The 22,656-nt window shown below is 41.2% G+C and overlaps 1 protein-coding gene across 3 annotated transcripts in view; it reads right to left on the bottom strand.

The window, feature by feature from the left end:
* LOC126248857 (exocyst complex component 1) overlaps positions 1 to 22,656 on the bottom strand; it is a 296,832-nt gene that overhangs the window by 94,148 nt on the left and 180,028 nt on the right. For all 3 annotated transcript variants that reach the window (XM_049950289.1, XM_049950290.1, XM_049950288.1), the window contains one exon: positions 4,360 to 4,602. In XM_049950289.1, coding sequence (XP_049806246.1) covers positions 4,360 to 4,602 — 243 coding nt within the window. The remainder of the gene's footprint in view (positions 1 to 4,359; positions 4,603 to 22,656) is intronic.

The raw sequence follows: 22,656 nt of genomic DNA, 5'->3' as shown, positions 1-22,656 counted from the left end.
ATTTTATTACGTGGTCGGTCTCATTCAGTGCGTGCTCTGCCACGGCCGATTTCTCCACCTGCCCCAACCTGCAATGATGCTTATGCTCTTTGATCCTGGTGTTAATGGATCATCCAGTCATTCCGACATAAAATTTTCCGCATGTGCAAGGTATACGGTATATTCCCGACATTGCAAGTGGGTCTCTTTTCTCCTTCGCCGATCTAAGACACTCTTTGATCTTCCTTGTCGGTTTGAAAATCGTCTTTACGCCATGTTTGCGCAATATACGGCTGATTCTGTCCGTCACTCTGGGAATGTATGGCAGAAAGGCCGTACCCGACATTTCTTCTTCTGGTTCCTTACTTCGCCGAGTGTTTGGCTCTGTTACACTTCTAATGTAATTTGTGGAGTACCCATTGCTCCTCAGAACAGTTTCCAGGTGTTGCATTTCTCGATTGAGGTGCTGCGGCTCACATATTCGTCCTGCTCTCATTACAAGTGTACTAATCATGCCTCTTTTCTGGTTCGGGTGGTGGTTTGACAGTTTGTGCAGGTATCGGCCCGTGTGTGTCGGTTTTCGATACACGCTGTGTCCCAGGTTTTCGCCGTCCCTTGTGACCAGCACATCTAGAAATGGCAGTTTCTTGTCTTTTTCTACTTCCATGGTAAATGTTATGTTGGCATGGAGGCTGTTCAAGTGCCTTAGGAAGTCACCGAGCTGTTCTTCACCATGGCTCCACACCACAAAAGTATCATCGACGTACCTGTATCACACCTTAGGTTTGCAAGTCGCTGAGTCCCGTGCCTGTGCTTCGAATTGTTCCCTGAAGAAGTTGGCCACCACTGGACTGAGAGGACTACCCATGGCGACGCCTTCCAGCTGTTCGTAGAAAAACTACTACAATAAGAAATCAGTATCCATCTAAGCGAAGATTAGACATTATAATTCAGTTATTAGGACACAAATAACATGTGGATCAGAGTGCCTAACATGGAATAAGAAAGGCAAACTAAGGGAACTAGAAAAAAAAGACAGGAAAATATTAAGAAAAATTCTAGGTCCTGAGAAAAACAATGAAAATATCTGGATTAAAAGGAGACATGAAGATTTATATAAAAATACAGAAAAAAAATTACAGATACAATGAGGAAGAGAAGGCTAAAATTGTATGGACATTTAAAAAGAATGGAATAAACATGGGTTACAAAGCAAATTTTTAATTATGTTAATAAAATGAAGAAAACTGTAGGAAGTATAGAAGCATTGAAGAAAGATGTAAACAAAATAGGCATTACAGAAGAAATAATACATGACAGGAATTGCTTCAGGCTACTGATAGAAAGTGCAAGCTACAAAGAAGATAAGCCAAAACCTTGACCAAGGAGAGAGAGTGGACAAGTGATCAGAGATGAGTGTGTGGAGAGAAAATGAAGTAGTACTGGGAAAAAAGTAAGAAAAAGAAACACCATATGTCTTAAATTGTATGCGGTCCATAGTTAGCCAAATTCATAAATAAATAAATAAATAAATAAATAAAAAATCACACAAGGAAGCCGGCATATAGTTCAAAACATATGAAAGAATATTTCCTTTGCACCACTGAACCAAATGTCGCAATGTCAAAATTTCATGAGGTTGCTTGAGGATGGCAAGTTTAACTCACTTCTTTAGCATCCCTGCAACCCTATCAAGTCCTTTACCACATGCTGTAGCAAAAAATGCCATTCTGATGTAGTGTTAAAATCTTTCTGATGAAAGGACAGTTTCATTAAAGTCCTTCTGTTTCTGTATTGTGCAGCACTTCCATCCATGTGCTTACGAGTTGGAAAGTGACATTTTAAGAACTTGATGAAATTGTGCTGGAAAGGATACATAAACACAGTATCATGTTGAAGGCAGTCAGATATTTCAACATATGACACATGGTATATTTTGTTAGTATTTGTGTCTTATAAGTAAGCTACAAATGGGTGAGTCTTAAGCTGTGAATTATTCCAGTGAAATCCCTATACTTCATCCTGAATAGTGAAGGAAAAATTCTCTGCAAAATCACAAACAATGGGATATTCATTTACTTCGAGTTGTTCTTTACTGATTTTAAAGATATGTGACTGCTGCTGGATGATGAGTGTGGTAGGAACTTTTGTAAACTTGATGCAAACACTTCACTTCAATGAAATTGTCTATTGATTTTCTTACAGTCTGTAAAACTAAACTGCCTGTTGTTAGCCAACACTTACATGTAATTTTGTCAGTGCAGTTCATTCCAAACAGTTCAGGAAGATAATCAGTCTTGTCAAACTTGGACAATAAGGACATTCACCTAAGAAATATGATGGAAGTGGAGAAATGCATGTAACAAATGCTACACAGTGCTTTTATGATAGTAATGTGTGTTCTTCATACTGTTATGATTTCAATTTACGTCCTTCAATCAGATAAGTATGGCAAGGTTCCCACTGGCACAGGCAAGAAGACAGTGCTTTGGCCAAGCTCACAAAATTTTCAGAATCCAATATTTACACCTGGGTATGTATTTTTGAGAGTTATACAATACCTTAAGATTGTATAACACTAGCAGCTTATGCTTATGTACACTAATTCCATTTTCTTTTACAGACATGGCTTTTTGCCTTGGCATCACATGGCTCATGTTATCATCACAGAAAAAAATCACATACATGTTGAATGGTTTCTTTCACACAGTGTCTTTGTATTTAGTGTCACTAATATACTGTGTTCTGCAACTAATTGCTTTGCTCTTTGTACCGTGTAAGCTGAAGCAGAAAATTATACTTCAGCTCTTTGGAAGTACTTTCAAAATTTGTATTTTGACACACATACAGTCTGTATTGTGAAACTTATCTTCCAACTGGGTTACGATTTCCCTTCCTCCATTTTTTCACACTCTTCTTTTCCCAGTTGTGCCACTGAGCCAACCTTTCTCAGTTTTTGCTTTGGTTACATTTTCTCATGCTGATGCCTTTTTTTCTTCACAGGAGATTCACCTAAATACCGAAGCCTAGTATTTATACATTCTAGTGCCAGATCTGATGCTATTTCATTTTTATTTAACATCTTGTCTGGAGGTACCCAGCACAGATGAGGCAACACCTGTAGGGGTTGATAGGTTCTGTGATATTTGCTTTCTATTTCTACCTAGTAATACATTAGGACACTTGTTTTTATAACCCACTCAGGAACATTCCTCAATGTCTTCTATACCCTTGCATGTTTTCATATTTTACATGGACTGCAACAATTCAGTTTTGACTTGAAATCAATTTTTTTTTTTTTTTTTTTTTTTTTTTTTACAAACTACTATTAAATACAACTTCATAGCACATGTATACTGCAGTTGGAGTAAAAAAGCCACACCCATGAAACAAGCTAATGATGATTGGTAGAAATAAAAGTCTCTCTGATTGTCTCTTCACTGCAAGAAACGCTCACCAATTTTCCAGAATGATAATGATTGCAATTGTCTGCTGTTGTGAAAAAAGAAAAGGATACATAGCTGTTACCTCATTTTGTTAGTGTAGTGATGCACAGAAAATAATTTTTTCAGATTAATGCCCTTGGTGTACAATCTTCATATTTACCATGTTTATAGTAGAATACTGGAGTCATACAATATATTTTTTTTACAAAAAATTGAAGGTGGTGTGTTTGAAGATATTCAAAGGTTAATGGCAATGACCTTGAACGTGTAAATTCTTAGAAATCCACCACATTGCATATCAGTGTAAAGCCCCACTTATTAGATTTTTCAGACACGAGTTTCATTGCTGTATCAGGATTAGAACCAGAATTATAGTCATTCATGTTGAGACAGATGCATATTAATTTCACAAAATTCCTGAACTTCGCAGACCTGTAAATTTCTTCACGAACATCATGTACCTCTGCAAAGGGGAGTTTTCAATCTCTTATCTGGATCATTTAAATGCACCAAATTTGAAAGAAATCTGAATGGATCATGTTGAGTGCTGCAGTGAACTGATGCAGAATGGTCCCCGTATGCAATATGAACCTTCGATACAATGCCTCCTGAAACACCAAACATTTCAGTTCTCATGTTTACAGAAGTACCCACCATACAATCACCTACAAGTTGCCCATATTTGAATTACTTAACTCAGACATCATGCACTCACAACTACACAAAACACAGTTCTGACAACAAGTGATAATTGATGTTGCACACGAGCGGTTCGTGATCTCATACAACAGCACAGCCAGCAGACTTAGCTAGTATCTCAATTTTAGTTCAAGCATGCATTTCCTGTAGTATTTTCATATTTTTGTCCAACCACTGTAGGTAACTTAATAACATAATGAAAATATCAAGAGACCGACATACAACAAAGTCATACCAGGTGTATAAAAAGATTGTTGAAATGTCTTGACAATGTCTGTGAGAATTTTGCTTTCCATTTTTCAAACCTCTTCCTCTGTTCTTGAACAGAAGCGAGGCGGACAAGGGCCGGATGAATTTCTGCATTCATTGCTGCCAGCAGAGCCTTGCCTGCCGCTATTGCATTCTGCAGGCCCTGAGGACTTGTTAAGTCAGCATCCACCAAAGATGACTGGTGTTTATGAGGCAGATCAAGTTGAATCTGAAACATATTTACTATATCAGGATAGAAACATACAAAGTCTGAGATTAGATAGTAAAAAATTATTAAATCTAGAAAATCAATAATTGCTCTCACACACAACATCAAGCATATAAAGACAGTATCTTAAAATCGCATATTGCCACCAACAGGTCAAATACTCTCCCTTCTGAATCTTTAGGTACATATTTAGGATATGTCTCATGTCCTCAGACCCAAGAGAAATAATCATTTTACTATATTCATACAAACTGCAACACTGTCAAATACATGAAAATTCTGCATTTATACACTATGTGATCAAAAGTATCCGGACACCTGGCCAAAAATGCCTTACGAGTTCGTGGCGCCCTCCATTGGTAATGCTGGAAGTCAATACAGTGTTGGCCCACCCTTAGCCTTGATGACAGCTTCCACTCTCACAGGCATACATTCAATCAGGTGCGGGAAGATTTCTTGGGGAATGACAGCCTATTCTTCACAGAGTGCTGCACTCAGGAGAGGTATTGATGTCGGTCGGTGAGGCCTGGCTCAAAGTCGGTGTTCCAAAACATCCTAAAGGTGTTCTATAGGATTCAGGTTAGGACTCTGTACAGGCCAGTCCATTACAGGGATGTTATTGTCGTGTAACCACTCCGCCACAGGCAGTGCATTATGAACAGGTGCTCGATCGTGTTGAAAGATGCAGTCACCATCCCCGCATTGCTCTTCAACAGTGGGAAGGAAGAAGGTGCTTAAAACATCAATGTACGCCTGTGCTGTGATAGTGCCATGCAAAACAACAAGGGGTGCATGCTCCCTCCAAGAAAAAACACGACCACTCCATAACACCACCGCCTCAGAATTTTACTGTTGGCACTACACACACTGACAGATGACATTCACTAGGCATTCACCATACCCACACCATGCCACTGGATCGCCACATTGTGTACCATGATTCATCACTCCACACAACATTTTTCCACTGTTAAATCGTCCAATGTTTACACTCCTTACACCAAGCGAGGTGTCATTTGGCATTCGCCGGTGTGATGTGTGCCTTATGAGCAGCTGCTTGACCATGAAATCCAGGTTTTCTCACCTCCCACCTAACTTTCATAGTACTTGTAGTGGATCCTGATGCAGTTTGGAATTCCTGTGTGATGGCCTGGATAGATGTCTGCCTATTACACATTACAACCCTCTTCCACTGTCGGCGGTCTCTGTCTGTCAACAGACGAAGTCGGCATGTACGCTTTTGTGCTGTATGTATCCCTTCACATTTCCATTTCACTATCACATCAGAAAAAGTGTACTTGATATGGAGTAACTGGCAGTAGGTGACAGCACAATGCACCTACTCTGAAAAACGTATGTTTTTGGGGGTGTCTGGGTACTTTTGATCACATAGTGTAATTCAAATAGAGATCTGGAAGATTGAATGTAAGTGAAAATCTGAAGTTAAATGGTCACATTAATGTGACCACCACTTATGTTGAATATGGAAATTTATGGGAAGTTCCTCTAGGATCAAACTGCTGATGTCATTGGTTCCTAGACTTACACATTACTTAACCTAACTTATGCTAAGGGCAACACACACACAACCACGCCTGAGGGAGGACTCTGATCTCCAACGGGGGCAGCCGCGCGAACCGTGACAAGGCGCCTTAGACAATGCGACTACCCCACGTGGCTCCTATGTTAAACATCAATATGCAATAACCACTCACAGATGGCAAGAATAGCAGTGTAAGGTAGACAAAACATCTTTGGGGGGGGGGGGGGGGGGTTGTAAGAAATAGTGCAGTTGCTGTTGTAATGCAGGAACAAAATGATTTATCTGGTGACCAAAATGGCATGATCATTGGCTTTACGACTAAGGGTGGAAGCATTTCCGAAATGGTTAAGTTTGTAAACTGTTCGCATGCTGCCATGGCTAAAGTATACTGTGTATGACAAAATGGTGCTATCCAAAACCGGTACCGAGGCAACTGTAGTATACTACACGCCACAGATAACAGAGATGAACAACAGCTGTGGAGATGTGTACAAATGAATAGATGTTCAACTATTGAGGAACTAACTGCCAAGATGAACCAAGAGGCTACTAACAGTGGTCCTCAACGACCGTTCAGCAAATGTTGCTGTGTATGGGCCTCTGCAGCAGGCACCTGGTTCAGGGACTGTGCTGACTGCTGTTCATTAGCAATGAAGGTTGGTATTTGCATGCCAATACTGCAACTTGATGTCCACTGAGTGGTAACAAGTGGTACTCTCTCCAACATACGACTGTTGGCAAGTACTGCATGTAACGTCTGAAGGCAAACACCCTACAATAATCATCAGAATGGTCCAGGACATAGGGAATTCCCCGGGTGATCTCGACATTCCAAAAGGCACAAAGGATCAAATTTTTATTTATACTTGGGGGCCAGGTTCAGCTAAATACACAGTTATTTTTTCCTTGGCACAGCAGCATCTAACAACAAGACAATGCAACATTTCACACAGTTTGCAGTGTACGCATATGGTTCAAAGAGCACCAGGATGAGTTTACCATACTCCTCTGGCTACCAAAGGGCTGTTCGCACCATTGATCCTCAAGAGAGAAACCTAGCATAGTTGCCCATGGCACTGTAGTCGGCATGACACCACATTCCTATTGGTATCTTCCATAACCTCACTGACACTCTTCCTGCATGTCTCGCAGCAGTTCACTCTGCAAAAGGTGCTTATTCAGGCTTTTGACAGAGGGTCACAGTAATATGACCCAGACAGTGTGTAAGTACATTCATCACTGTATAGTCATTTTCTTTAATTCACTTACAATTTACAGTTCAGATTTTTGAGTCAAGTTATTTTCAGAAAATATCTGTACATATACACACCACTTTTCTTTTATCTATACAGAAACTCCATTTATTACAACAATAGTTTACAGGTGCGATTGTACCAAATACTTTGAGAGATAACATTTTTCTCATTCAAAAAATATTAATTTTTGATCAAACAATGTGGAATTTGGTATATTATTTTCACGTATGTTCCCAAGTTACAGAATTTTACCTAGATTTTTTTATGCTTTTCTCAAGTTACCATCAAAAATGATATTGAGAAAGCAAGCTTCTTGCCTCATAACCCAAACAACATATTTTAAGACTTTTTCAAATGAGTATCTAAAGAAATTTAATGCTTTTATTGTTAAAAAGTTGTCAACGCCAATACCAATTTGTCAATCCACAAGGAAAAAATCTCTAGAAACTAATACTATATTCATTCAGTCAGTACAATGACATAACCTTCTCTCTTACACACACACACACACACACACACACACACACACACACACACTGCTGTCTCATGATGCTGCATGCTGACATGGGCTAATAGTGAACATGGATGGCATGAGCTGAAGAAAAATGGATGGAACATCAGGTGGGGACAGGGAGGAACACTTTAAGGTGTGAAACATGCAAAACTGGGATGCATTTGTATAAGGAGGCTGGGCACAATGTAAGGGGTACCTAGAGGAAACAGAGAGAAAAAAAGATGTACAGAGAAATTGGAGACTCTGAAAGAGTTGACAGAAATAACAGAATGTTATAATAAGCAAGAGAGTGGAATGGCTAGTGAAAGTGGTGAGAATGGAGGTAGATGAAGGATACAGTCTAGCAAAAATTGAGAACGGAGGTGTTACAAAAACAAAGTTTTTGTGTGAGGATTGTTGGAATCTCCACAATTCACAAAAGCTGGTGCTGGAGAGAGGCAATCTTTATGGAAATTGTTGTGAAGCAGCCATTTATGTCAACCACATTATGCTGTTCTGCATGGGCATTTGGCCCCATTAAGGCCAATGCCAGCTGATCCGGTCAGAATGTCATATTGAAGTTCACTAAAGATGCTGCTGCTTTCACTGGTGTCCCTGCATCTGAAACCTGTGAAAGGTTTAGAATAGCGGGTAGTGAGCACACATCTAGGACAGATTCTGACCCAAGTCATCCAAAGGATATCACACGTGGGGCAGAGGCATAGTCAAGGATAAGGTGTCAGTTTCGAAGGTGATTGAATAACAATTTGCAGAGCTGTGAACTAATTGTACGGTTCCAGGAAAAATTAAATGGAGCTGAAGCCCTGACAGAGAATATAATTCAGTTAATCCAACACTGCATGGTACTGAGTGAACACTGGGGTGCTCCACTTCATAGCTGTACAACTGGTGTATCAAAAGTTTTGGCACAGTGTGTGTAAGTAGGTACACATGGAGATAATACATATGAAATTGCTTCTGAAGAACATGGAGAGTGCAGTTTTTGTCTGCCAAAGCCTTGGAAAAAGCTTTGTTGCACAAAGAGGGACTTTCCATCACTGTGAATGCAGTTATCACAGAAGACCAGGCTATATGGAAGAAACTTTTTGGCATGGAATAAGTAGCAGCTACCAAAGTGAAGATATTGTGGTAACATGTAGGTATCATGTAAACAGATTCTTATAGAGATATCAATAAGGCAGTGATCAAGGTCCAAGAATGTGACTCCCAGAGCCAAATAGCATAAATCAATAAATAGGTGAGGAAGTATGAGGTTCTTGAGGAATAAAGATAAGGTGTCATCACCTCTACTCCTGATCATGAAAATGAATCAATGAATTTCAAGCAGTGAAGGATCAGGATGTAGCCTCAAGGAGGCCTCCTAGAAGGTTGGCACAAGCCAGTAGCTTTCAAGTGCCCATGGCAGTACCGTGAATTTGTTTAAAACAGGAAGTAAGACTAGTGTGTAATGTCCTATCAAAGACAAGGAAATCAGATGTGTTCCCTTGAAAGGGACCATCGCCCAGCATTTACCTAAAGTGATTGGCAGAAACAACACAGAACTAGAAGCTGGATGGCCAGACAAGTAACCGAAGCCCAGTCTTTCCAAATTTATTTTTCTATTATTTATTTAGCTCATTAGTTAATTATGCAGTCAGTTAATTATTTACACATTCTGTGGCTCATATTTGCAATAACTCATTAAGATATGGAACATGTCAGCAAATTCACAAATATCAAATATTTTTCTCAGTAAACATTCGGCTACATGCTGACCATTCACATTAACTGGATTCTTACTTTACCATAATACAGAATTTAGTAAAGTTCCACAAAGATGCACCGATATTATCTATTCAGAAATTCATCCAGGGAGCAAAATTATTTCAGGATCTTTTTAAAATTGTTTTCATCGTCACTTTGCTTCTTTAATTAAAGGAGGTGATCATATGTTTTCATGGTTGCATAACAGTTTAGTCTTAATCGTTGGTAATGGAGGTTACTTTGTTCCTTGTGTTATGTTTACAAATCGATCAGACCTTCGGTTTCCATGAATGATATGTGCTTCCGGGCTGTAGTAGGGCTCTATACAGAGAACACCAACATCTCTGCACTTTTATCTTTTTGAATAAGGTTAAAAATCCTAAACTCTGTCTGTGTTATCCAACAAGTGGTGAAACATATGATATGACCCAGAGTATCATTTTATAATAACAAAACTAATCAATTGTTGATAATATAATATAATATAAACAGATAGATAAGAAATATACTCACCAAGTGGAAGCAGGGGAACACACACACAAAAGGATTTAACTTTTATAAGCCTTTGGAACCAGTGGCTCCTTCTTCTGGTGGAAGAGTTGATGGAGAAGAAAGAGGAGTGAAGCAAAAGGACTGGAGAGGCTTAGGGAAAGGGGTACAGTTCACAAAAGTCACCCAGAACCCTGGGCCAGGGGAGACTTACCGGATGGGATGAAAAGGAAAGACTGAATACTGGGGACTGCACTGGACAAGATTTGAAAACCTGAGAGCTTAGAGGAGGAAGACAGGGTAATGTGCAAGACAGAGATTATTATTACAACATCATGCATGAGTTAATAAGAGTTAAAAGCTAAGTGCATTGTATGTAACAGAGGTGGGACGGGGGACAGCAAAAAATAGACAAGTCAGTAAATGAAAGATGTAGGAAACTAAAATAAAGTGAAGAAAGGCGCAGTTACTATGCATAAATGCTGAGATGGAAGGAATTAACGTGAATTACAGCAAGGTGGGCGGCGAGAACCAACAACATGTTGTAGTGCTAGTTCCCACCTGCAGAGTTCTGAGAAACTGGTGTCAAGGGGAAGAATCCAGATGGCGCGTGTGTTGAAACAGGCACCGAGATCATGACTGTCATGTTGTACAGAATGCTCTGCAACAGGATATTGTGTGTTGCCTGTACACAACCTCTGTATATGCCTATTCATCCTGACTGAAAACTGGATGGTAGTCATGTTGATATAAAAGACTGAACAGTGTTTACATAGCAGCTGGTATATGACATGTTGTTTCACAGGTGGCTCTCTCTTTAATAGTATATGCTTTGCCAGTTACAGGGCTGAAATAGCGGGTGGTAGGAGTGTGCATAGGGCAAGTCTTGCATTAGGGACGGTCACAGGGGTAAGAACCATAGGGTATGGAGGTGGGCGCAGAAAGAGCATAGGGTCTGACAAGGAGATTGCGGAGATAGGGAGGGCAACGAAAAGCTATTCTAGGTGTGGTGGGCAAAATCTCAGACAGAATGGATCTTATTTCAGGGCAGGATTTTAGGAAGTCATAGACTTGTTGAAGTAGCTGATCGATACACTCCAGACCACGATAATACTGGATGGATGTTCCGAAGTTGTTTTTGGAGGGATCAGCAGTGCCAGGATAGGATGTGATGGCTTGAGAAATCTGCTTTTGAACTATGTTGTTGAAATAATTACATCCAGTGAAGGCTGAAGTGAGAGTGGGGTGTATTGCTGTAAATAATCTGCATCCGAACAAGTACGTTTGCCTCAAATGCCAAGGCTGTATGGGAAGGAATGTTTGACATGGAAAGGATGGCAGCTGTCAGAATGTAAGTACTGTTGTTTGTTAGTAGGTATGACGTGGACAGAAGTGTGTAGCTCACCTGCAGTGAGGATCAGATCATCATTACGGAAAGTAACATGGGATTCAGATTAGGACTATGTGAAATTTAAGTGGGAGAAGGCATTTAGAGATTCCGCGTATTTTAACAGGCCAGCCTCACCATGAGTCCATATGGCAAAGATGTCATCAATGTATATAAACCAAACCAGGGGCTGAAGGCTTATGGATCCCAAGAAAGCCCCCTCCAAGTGACCCACGAAAGGATTGGCATAGGGAGGTACCATCTTAGTTCCCATGGCTGTACTCCTGATCTGTTTGTATGTCTGTCCGTCAAAGGTGAAGTAAATGTTGGCAAGTATAAAGATGATTAAGGTGAGCAAGAAGGATGTCATATGCTTGGAATCAGGTGGGCATTGACTGAGGAAATGTTCAGCAGCAGACAGACCATGTATGTGGGGGATGTTGATATAGGAGGAGATGGCATCAAAGGTGACAAGCAACATGTGTGATGGGAATGGGACAGGCATGGATTTCAGACAATCTAGGAAATGGTTGGTATCATTAATATAGGAGGGAACCCTTTGTACTATGGGTTGCAGTTGTTGATAAACTAAGGCAGATATATGTTCAGTTGATACTTTGAAGCCAGCAACTATAGGACGGCTAGGATGATTGGGTTTGTGGATCTTAGGGAAAAGGAGAAAGGTAAAAGGTGGGGATGCATGGTTTGGGTGGAGTAAGAAGTTCTACGGACTGACGTGTGAAATCCTTGTGAGGGGCCTGAGGTTTATAGGATGGATTACAGGTCAGTCTGAATCACAGGGATAGGATCTTGATGGCAGATGCTGTAAGTAGAGGTGTCAGACAGTTGGCATAGACCTTCATTAACATTCTCCTTTCGTTCAAGTACCACAGTGGTAGATCCTTTGTCTGCTGGGAGGATAATGATGGAGTCATCAGCTTTTAGGGAATGTAGATCCTTTAAGCTCTCAGGTTTTCAAATCTCATCCAGCGCAGCTCCCAACAATTGGTCTTTCCTTCTCAAACCATCCAGTAAGTCTCCCGTGACCCGGGACTCTGGGTGACTTTTCTGAATTGTACCCCTTTCCCTAAACCTCTCCAGTCCTCTTCCTCCACCACTCTTCCTTTCCCTTCAACTCTTCAGCCAGAAGAAGGAGCCACTGGGTGCAAAATCTTGTAAAAGTTAAATCCTTTTGTGTGTGTGTTCTCCAGCTGCTACTTAGAGTGTATCATTTTCATAACTTTTGTGATAGTACTACCTTCCATACAAGCATAAAAATCCATAACGGGTCTCCTGGGCTGTGTTTTACCATTACATACTTGGTCCTTCTCCTGGGCATCCAGGGACTATATGCAAGCTAGCTGTCTTGCTTCTTTGTTGTTTCATGTAGTCATCTTGAAATCATCCAGTTGAAATGGGAACAGTGTATGCATTGTCGTTTCTGTCTCATGATGGAGGAGTAGAAAGTATGGTGTCGATTGGTTGATTTGGGGGAGGGGACAAAACAGTGAGGTCATTGGTCCCATCGGATAAGGGAAGGATGAGCCTGAAGCGATTTAGGGAAATCACGGGAAACCTAAATCAGGATTGTTGGACATGGGTTTCAACCGTTATTCTCCTAAATGCAAGTCCAGTGTGCTAACAACTGTGCCACCTCGCTCGGTGAAGAATGGTGTGTAGCCTGTAGTGTCTTGCTTTACTGTGTTATGTGCAAAAGTCACAACAGGCAGTGTTGAACCTCAATCTCTCTGTTCAACACCAACACACCTCAACATTGTATTTCCTACCATCTTATTAAAGCATTCTGTGAGGCCACTGGTCTGTGACTGGTAGGAACTTGTCATCCAGAGGGTGATGATCAGAATCATCATATGGGGAGCCCAGTGCTTCAAAATATTATCTTCTACATGAAATTTTGCAATTTCTGGATCTTTGACAGTCAGCACATCTTTGGTGACAGTATAAAGGGCGGGGTAACTAGTGCAGATTATCATCGGTCGATTCCTGTTTGCTGACTTCAGGAACATCCCCAAGAAGTCAATTCCAGTCCAATGCTGCAGGCAGATCTGGTACCTGATGCCCCAGAGATAACTGCTACACAAACTTCCGTCACTGGTATTCCTTACTGTCACTCACATGGTATCCAATGGACACTGACACCTTATGTCCAATTTTGTGTAGACTCTTATGAAAACCAAGTGATCAGATGTTGGAGTTCATGGAAATACACTCTAAGACAAAAACTGACACACCAAAAAGGAATTATCTGATTGGGATGGAAATCTGAAGATGTGACGTACATGTACAGACAAACAAATGATTACAATTTCAGAAAAATTGGACGATTTATTTAAGCAAAAGAGCTTCACAAATTCAGTAAGTCAGTAATGAGTTGGTTCATCTCTGCCCCTTATGCAAGCAGTTATTCAGCTTGCTATTGATTGACAGAGTTGTTGGATGTCGTAATGAGGGATATTGTGCCAAATTCTGTCCAATTGCTGTATTAGATCATAAAAATCCCAAGATGGTTGAAGGGTCCTGCCCACAATGCTCCAAATTTTCTCAATTGGGGAGATACCCAGCGACCTTGCTGGCTGATGTAGGGTATGGCAAGCACAAAGATAAGCACTAAAAACTCTCGGCCTGTGTGGGCGGGTATTATCTTGCTGAACTGTAAACCCAGAATGGCTTGGCATGAAGGGCAACAGAACAGGATACAGAATATCACTGACGTACAGCTGTGCTAAAAGGGTGCTACGGATGACAATCAATGGGGTCCTGCTATGAAAAGAAATGGCATCCCAGACCATCACTTCTGGATGTTGGGCCGTATGGTCAGTGACAGTCAGGTTGGTATCCCACCACTGTCTGGTGCATCTCCAGACATGACTTCAGCCTGGAATCTCATTAACTGGAGTAGAATTGTCTTCAGTGATGAGTCAGGCTTCAATCAAACTGAGTCCTAATGATCAGCGAATACACGTCTGCAGACACTACACACAGCAGTGAGATACCAACCTGACTGTCGCCCACCATACAACCTAACAACCAGGAGTATTGGTCTGGGGTGCCATTTCTTTTCATAGAAGGACCCCTTTGGTCATCATACGTTGCACCCTTACAACACAGTGGTACAGTGATGATATTCTATGCCCCATTTTATTGCCCTTCATGGGAAGCCATCCTGGGCTTGCATTTCAGCAAGATACTACCCACCCACACAAGGTGGGAGTTTCTACTACTTGTTTTCATGCTTGCCAAATCCTACCTTGGCCAGCGGGGTCACCATATCTCTCCCAAATGAGAACAATTGGAGTATTATGGGCAGGGCCCTCCACCCATCTCAGGATTTTGATGATCTAACACACTAATTGGACAGAATTTAGCGCAGAATCCCTCAGCACGACATCCAGCAACTCTATCAATCAATGTCCAGCCAAATAACTGCTTGCATAAGGGACTAAATTTGTGAAGCTCTCTCTCTTCAATAAATCATCCAACTTTTCTGAAATTGTAACCTTTTTTTTTTTACATATAAATCACATCTGTTGTGCCCCATTGGATCATAGTTCCTCTTATACAATGTTCTGTCTATTAATTGGGATTTTCATATGGTTGGCTCCTCCTCCTCCAAGTCTCCTGCTGTTTGCAGCAATGCTGGTTCTTCCCTCTGATCAGCAGCAGTGTCATTTAATGCATGACCAAAGATTCCATCCATAGTGCTGTGTACCGTAAAAAGCATTCCTCGAAAGGGAGTTGATGTCCTTGTATTTGCATCTGCTTTTATATACTACAGTGACATTGTACCTCTCGGGCCTCTGTACTCATCTTGCAAGTCAACCTGGTGGAACCTTCAGGCTGGCTAGCCAGCCAGTGAATAGAATGGTACTCGTGGTCTGTCAAAAAAGTGCATGGTTTGTGAAATAAATATAACCACAACTTGTTGAGGGCCCAAACAACTGCAAGGCACTCTTTTTCGGTTATAGAATAGTTCATCTCGGACTTTGAGAGTCCTCTGTAAGCATAAGCTATTGCCTTATCAGCAAGACTTTCCTGAATCTGCGCTAGAACTGCACCTATCCCATAACCGCTAGTGTTGGCGAGAACTTCTATATCGACATTCTTGTCATACAATGCTAGTAATGAAAATGATGTTAGCACCTCCTTAAGTACAAGGAGACAGATTTCTTGCACCTTGTTCTAGAAAAATTTAGCATCTCCCCGCAGTTGTTCTTCCAATGGATGTGCTTTGGTATACATGACCTTTATGAATCACCAGTACCACAACCACATTCTCAATTAATGAATGTGCTGAGTAGTCAGAAAATCTGTGACTGTTCTTACTTTCTCTGAACTGGGATAGACTCATTACCGTTAACTTGGTGCCACAAGATTTTTATTTATTGGGTGACGAACAGGCATTGCAGTTTTTCAGTTTCAGCCAAAGGCATGCTGTTATAACGCACTTCGACTTGGCTTAGGTGTTCTCCAAATGTCTTTGAAAAAATGACAATGTCATCCAGATAACAAAGACACATCCATCAACTTAAGATGTCTAAGCAGGTTTTCTATTGTATGTTTGAAGATGGCAGGAGAATTACACAGTACATACTAACTTTGAACACACAGAGCCAGTTAGGAGTTATGAAGGCAGTTTTTGCCCCAGTCAGCACTGTCAGCCGCAATTTTCCAGTAGTCTGTATACATACCCATAGTTGAGAAAGATTTTGCTCCTTTCAAGCAGTCTAGGGTGTCATCAATCCATGGCAATGGTGAGACATCTTTCTTCATGGTTTTGTTCAGTCTTCAGAAGTTGACACTGAAACCCCATGTGCCATCCTTCTCCTTCACAATGACCACAGGAGAGATGAAAGGACTCACAATGGTTCAGTAACATGATCTCTCAGCACCATCTCCACTTCTTCCTGAATTATGCACTGCTCAGCCAGCAACGCCCTATATGACTGCTGTCTAACTGATGGATGATTTCCACAGTTGATACAGTGTTTTACTACAGGCCCCTGAGTCTGTCTTTCCTCCACTCCAGATTTGAAAGCATTTGGAAACTAGTGCAGAATGGCTACCACTCATGAATGATGAAACTTCTTAGCAGCTTAAAACTATGTGCTGGACTGAGACTCAAAACTTGGGACCTTTGCCTTTCGCAGGCAAGTGCTGTACTGACTGAGCTACCGAAGCAAGACTCACAATCCATCCTCACAGTTTTACTTCTGCCAGTACTTTATTTTCTACATTCCAAACTTCACAGAAGTTCTCCTGTAAAACTTACAGGACTAGCACTACTGGACGAAAGGAAAGAGCCCTTGTCTGCGAAATACAAAGTTCCAGTGTTCAGGCATCAGTATGGTACACAGCTTTAATCTGCCAGAAAGTCTTAGATCAACACACACTCTAATGCAGAGTTAAAAGTTCATTCCGGAAACACCCCCCAGGCTGTGGCTAAGCCATGTCTCCACAATATCCTTTCTTCCAGTAATACTAGACCTGCAAGTTTTAAAAAATAGCTTCTGTGGAGTTTGGAAGGTAGGACATGAGGTACTGGTGGAATTACAGCTGTGAGAATGGGTCATGAGCTGTGCTTGGGTAGCTCAGTCAGTAGAGCACTTGCTCACAAAATGCAAAGTTCCCTAGTTTGAGCTTGGTCCGACACACAGTTTTAATCTGCCAGGAAAATTCATATCAGTGCACACTCTGCTGCAGAGTGAAAAATCCATTTGGACTCACCAATGATGTTTCTAAGTCAGGTCAGATCCTGTTATCAGTTTGACATTAGCTTCCTCCACTGCATTGTCTGTAATGGCAGTAGAGGACAATTCTTTGCCAGTGATACTGAGTTGCCATTCCTGGACTGATTTGACTGTCCCTGTGCAGATACCTACTGGGAAGAATTGTGTCAGTTCATGACAATTACTGATTTAAAGTTCTCCTTGATGACCTGCAATGCTTATGATCATCACTGGTATGTAGCTTGTGAGCCTGAGTAACTTTTCAAAACTGGCAAAAGCTTCACAGTTTATCTGTCTACCTAGAATGATGAATTGAACTCATTTAATTGAAGATGGCAGAATAATAATGTTTTCAACAGCAGAAAACTACCCAGAGCAATCCTTATTATGTATGCTTGCTGGAATAGCTTCATCAATCTCAAGCTCTGGTCTCTCAAGGTCTACGACTGCATGTGTTGCCTGTAAGAAGTATCACCTGAGAATAACATAACAACCACAGTCTGATAAAAGAGGCAGTGTTCTGTCATTGGTAGTTATTCTTGGAATACAGGCTCCTGTTGGCTGAATATATTTCCAATTTGTGGCCTTCTGCACAATCACTTTCATATCAACATAGTCTTCTTTAACTGGTGATAATACGCATTTGACATTACAGAAAACTTAGCCCCCACATTGACTGGTGCCCAGACAGGCTTGCATCGATGTGACTTCCTAACATACTTTGGTAACTGTCGCCCACAAAATATTTTCAAGTGTGGTGGTCTCACTTCCATAGATGGTCACTCACTCAATTTTCCTGAATTCAACAGCTAGGTAAGTAGTTGGCACCTCTGTATGGCGAAGGGAACAGCTAAGGCATGTTGGGAAATGGCCTTGGGTAGAGCACAGTGATGGGCTTCATTCTACGGCTCGACTATAATTGTCTGAAGTTGACTGGTGAGAACAGGACTGTTGTGATTGTAGACATGTCGCAGCACAATAGTCACCAAAGACTTGTCTTCTTTATATACCATAGCGTAAGTGTCTAGAGTGTCTACATAGGACACATACTGATGTGTTGCCCTTTGTCCTTCAAATGTGTTTTCTTCTATGAGGTGTTAATACTAGGTGGAGTAGGTTGTTGTACTTCTGTTGGTCAGATGTTGGGTTGTCATTTAATGGCTTTTGCTTCAGCCCGAGATGACCACGTCCATTCTTCATGGCAAGTTTGACTAATGGCAGAGAGTGGTGCTGAAGTTCAATATAACTCTTCAACATTCTCTAATATAGCCTTATACCGGGCAGTTATAATTGAACTTTCCCTATTCAGCAAATTATAACACAGAAACTAATTACTGTATGAGTACCAAACTTGGTAGCATTAATGTCCAGAGTATCGAGCCCATGATTTCCAAGAGTCACTGCGCCACTGTCCAGTTCCAACCTTGGCCACCATGTGCCGTGATCAGTCATCGTGATTCATAGTCTTACACACCTGACCAGTGACAGTGCACCTGTTGACACGTCATCATGAGCTTTGACAAAAGGAGCAGGGCATTAGTGGTAAAGCTCTATTATCAAAACAACAGTAATGCTGCAGATGCACTTGGAGAATACTGCCAGTTGAAAGGATTATGGAAGGGACCTCTTTCTCCACCTGCTGTGCAGAACTCGATGTAGTAGTTCAAATCAGCTGGAGAACTGAGCGTTGCTCTGGGAACACGTTGGTTGGTTCATTTTGGAGGAAGGGACCAAACAGCGAGGTCGTCGATCCCATTGGATTAGGGAAGGATGGGGAAGGATGTCAGCCATGACTTTCAATGAAACCATCCTGGCATTTGCCTGAAGCAATTTAGGAAAATCATGGAAAACCTAAATCAGGATGGCCGGGTGCAGGTTTTAACCATCATCCTCCTGAATCCGAGTCCAGTGTGCTAACCCCTGCGTCACCTCGTTCGGTCCAGGAAGAGGCTGATGACCGATTGCACCACAAGTGGTTGATGAAATCGCTGTTGCTATGGGAGCCAACGTTGTGCACAATTCCCAATCCTCAGGCAGTGCACGTGTTGTGCCACGACAGTTGAACATCCATGGTCCACTGTCTGGAAGGTGCTTCAAACCATTCTCAAATTGTATCTGTACAAGATCTATATCGTACAGCAGCTTACACCACAGGATGCACAACGACATGTTGACTTTATTCTCCACTTTCTTTCAAGGGTTGAAGTTGACGAGGGCTGGCCCTTGACCATCCTATGGACAGGCGACGCTCATTTTTCTCTGACAGGTGAAGTGGACACACAGAATTGCCAAATGTGGTGATCTTCACCTCGAGTCACTGTGCAGGAAGTTCCTCTGTATGGTGAATGTGTCACCGTATGGTGTGGCCTCATGGCTACATTCATCATTGGTCCATTCTTTGTTTGAACAGGTTGGCACTCAAGGACCAAAGACGTGCACTGTGACTGGCAAGCATTACAGCAATATGCTTTGTTAGCATGTCATACCTGCCCTACAGGACAGAGACACATTGAACTCAACAGTTTTCATGCAAGATGGTGCACCACCACACATTGCTCATGAAGTTCACCTGCTACTTCAAAACACATTTGGACACAAAATTATCAGCCAATCATTTCCAAATGCTTGACTGACATGATCACCTGACCTTATTCCCTGTGATTTCTCGTTGTGGGACTGCCTGAAGCACAGGGTTTACCAGGGGAACATTCACACACATGCTCTGATCTGAAGCGCAGCTTATCAAGAGAGGTAGCCAGCTGACCTACGGAACTGCTTTGTTCTGCTGTGCAGAATGTAATCCTGTGCTTTCAGACTCTTTTGGACACTGATGGGTGCCATATTGAGGCTCTTTTGTAGCAGTTATGGTACAGGTATGCAATGGTAAGATAATTTCTGTGTTATAACATGTTAAATAGGGAAAGTTTAGTTATAACCACCCAGTACATGTGGTCAACATTCGTGGCTATAACCTCCTGTGTACTCGGTCTGACATTTCTAGCTGCCATAAACTGTTATATCTCTTCTCTTACTGCCTAGCGTATGAGAGAGGTGAGGTTGCGGTGGCCTTCCACAACTGTCATAGAGACCTCTCTTCGGATTCAGTCATACTTCTTTCATCTGACTCTTTCCTGCTGCATTTCCTTGATGTGCTGGCACCACTTCATGAATTCCTATCTTGTTGTGACATTCTCTACCACAGGTATTTGGTACGTATCTTCTGTGACTCCTCTCATCAAATGTTATGTGCTGCTGACTTACTGCTGTTTTGGAACCCACCAGTCTCCTGAACATACAGACTTTGGAAATGATGTACTGCTTGTATTCTGGTTGCTGTTCAAGTATGTTACAGCTTTTACATTGCATATGTGGAGACAAGGTGATGCAGACATTTTGAAATACCCAGCATTTCCACTAACATCATCATGTCATAACCACTGTTAAATCCAAATCTCAAAGAAGTGTCATCAATGAAGTACAACACTTTGCTCTGAAAACACATTTATTACAGAAACAAAGGTATAGACAGAACACAACTCTCTCCTGGACAGACTGTTCTGATATTTATGAAACACTGAATATTCTGGAGTACGCAAACACTACAAACATAAGAAATTTTGTGAACCTTCTAGACATGCTAAATACTTAATAACAAATATTTACTGCCAATCAGATTTTAACTAGTCACCACCAGTACGTAAGCCAGCAATGCTAACCGTTACTCCATTCTGCATGCAAACCAGCTTGTGGCAACATAATTCGGAACACTGATGCAAAATTTAGTATGAAATAAATTTATACTGTCATCTCTCCCTTTTTGAGATAAGCAATGGAAAATTGTTACACCGTCACTATTCGAATTGCCTAAACCTTGGGTCACAATCAACATGTCACCAACTTTCAGTGGCCTTGGCTTAGGAGAGAATGTCAGTCAATAAAGGACTCTAATGAGAAAATGATGTTTAATTATTTCTTGATGGGAATTTCAAAACTGTGTTACTGTCTGCAGATCACACATACATTTCTAAGCACTGCATAAAGAACGCAGGGAGGAACAGTTAGATTCAGCACAACATACAACATTGATGTCATGAGTGCCACTCGATCACTGGAAACAGTCACACTATATCAAAACTGAGGAGCATGCATGTGGACTGATTTAAAGTGGAATGACCTCTTAAAACTAACTGCATGGAAGGTGAATGCCAGACAGAGATTCACTAGAAAAATTCTTAGGAAGTGTTGTCCACAAAGGAGGTAGCTTAATAAACCTTAGTTCACACAATATGTAAGTGGTGCTCCTCACTTTGAATCCCTTATCAGGTAGGACTCATGGACGAAATAGAGAAAATCCAAAGAAGAGCAATATCTTTCTTCCTGGGTTTATTTGTAACTGCAAAGCATCACAGACATACTCACTCAACTACAGTTGCAGATGCTATAAGAGAAGCGCTGAGCATCATGGTGTGGTTTATTGTTAAATTTTGAGTGTGTACATTACTAGAAGAATCAGTCAATATATTGCTTCTCACTACATATATTTTTTTGAGAATACACTAGAGGTAAGTGGCTTACAGAGTGTAGCTGTACATGTACATGTACATGTACATGCACATGCTGCTTCCAGTCTCCAAATGCAAAAAGAAAGTCATTATTTAAATTTTACAAAAGTCTGCCTTTTTGTCTGTTGCCTTTCCACAGATGTGACAGCAACTTACCAGTCCATGCTGGAACAGGCCATATTGAAAACACCCTGCCAATCAAATCACATCAAAGAGTCACCTGACTTGTGAGACAGACAGTTCTCAGAGCCATAGTCACAAAATGGTACTCTTTTCTGTTCCGAGATGCCGCCTACAGAAAACACAAATGGCTTAGTTGTCTTTACTTTTTTACTTCCACCTCCTCCAAGAAGAGCCTGAGGCTACTGGAGCTGCCTTATGTCATCCCCTGGCAACCCTCATCATGTAACCTCCATATGAAAAAACCGATATGGCATATTATGTGATGTTATGACAAACTGCTGTAAAATGGTGACAGAACTAAAAATTGTGTGTGCCTCTGGGATTGATGATTTCAGATACTGTGTTTCATATCACTTGTCAATATCAAATTACAGCTCCCAGATTGAAAAATTGTAGTTCATTCTGATCCCTTAACTGTGAAGGGAGTAATATACCATCCCCTGCAGTGGATCCAGCAAAACTGAGAAATAACTGTTCAACACCAATGCCAATGTGGAATAAAACTGGTTCACAGCGATCAACAAGTTCCTGTCACTAAAATTTATGTTCCATTACCCCATACAATTTACAGTTTATAGATTAAGAACATATTTTATCTTAAGTCTTTGGTGAGAGTAGTGTCAGTATTTC

This window comes from Schistocerca nitens, chromosome 3, assembly GCF_023898315.1.
Source record: "Schistocerca nitens isolate TAMUIC-IGC-003100 chromosome 3, iqSchNite1.1, whole genome shotgun sequence".
In the NCBI taxonomy this organism is placed as follows: Eukaryota; Metazoa; Arthropoda; class Insecta; order Orthoptera; family Acrididae; genus Schistocerca; species Schistocerca nitens.
This window is presented reverse-complemented; position numbering and strand designations above follow the sequence as displayed.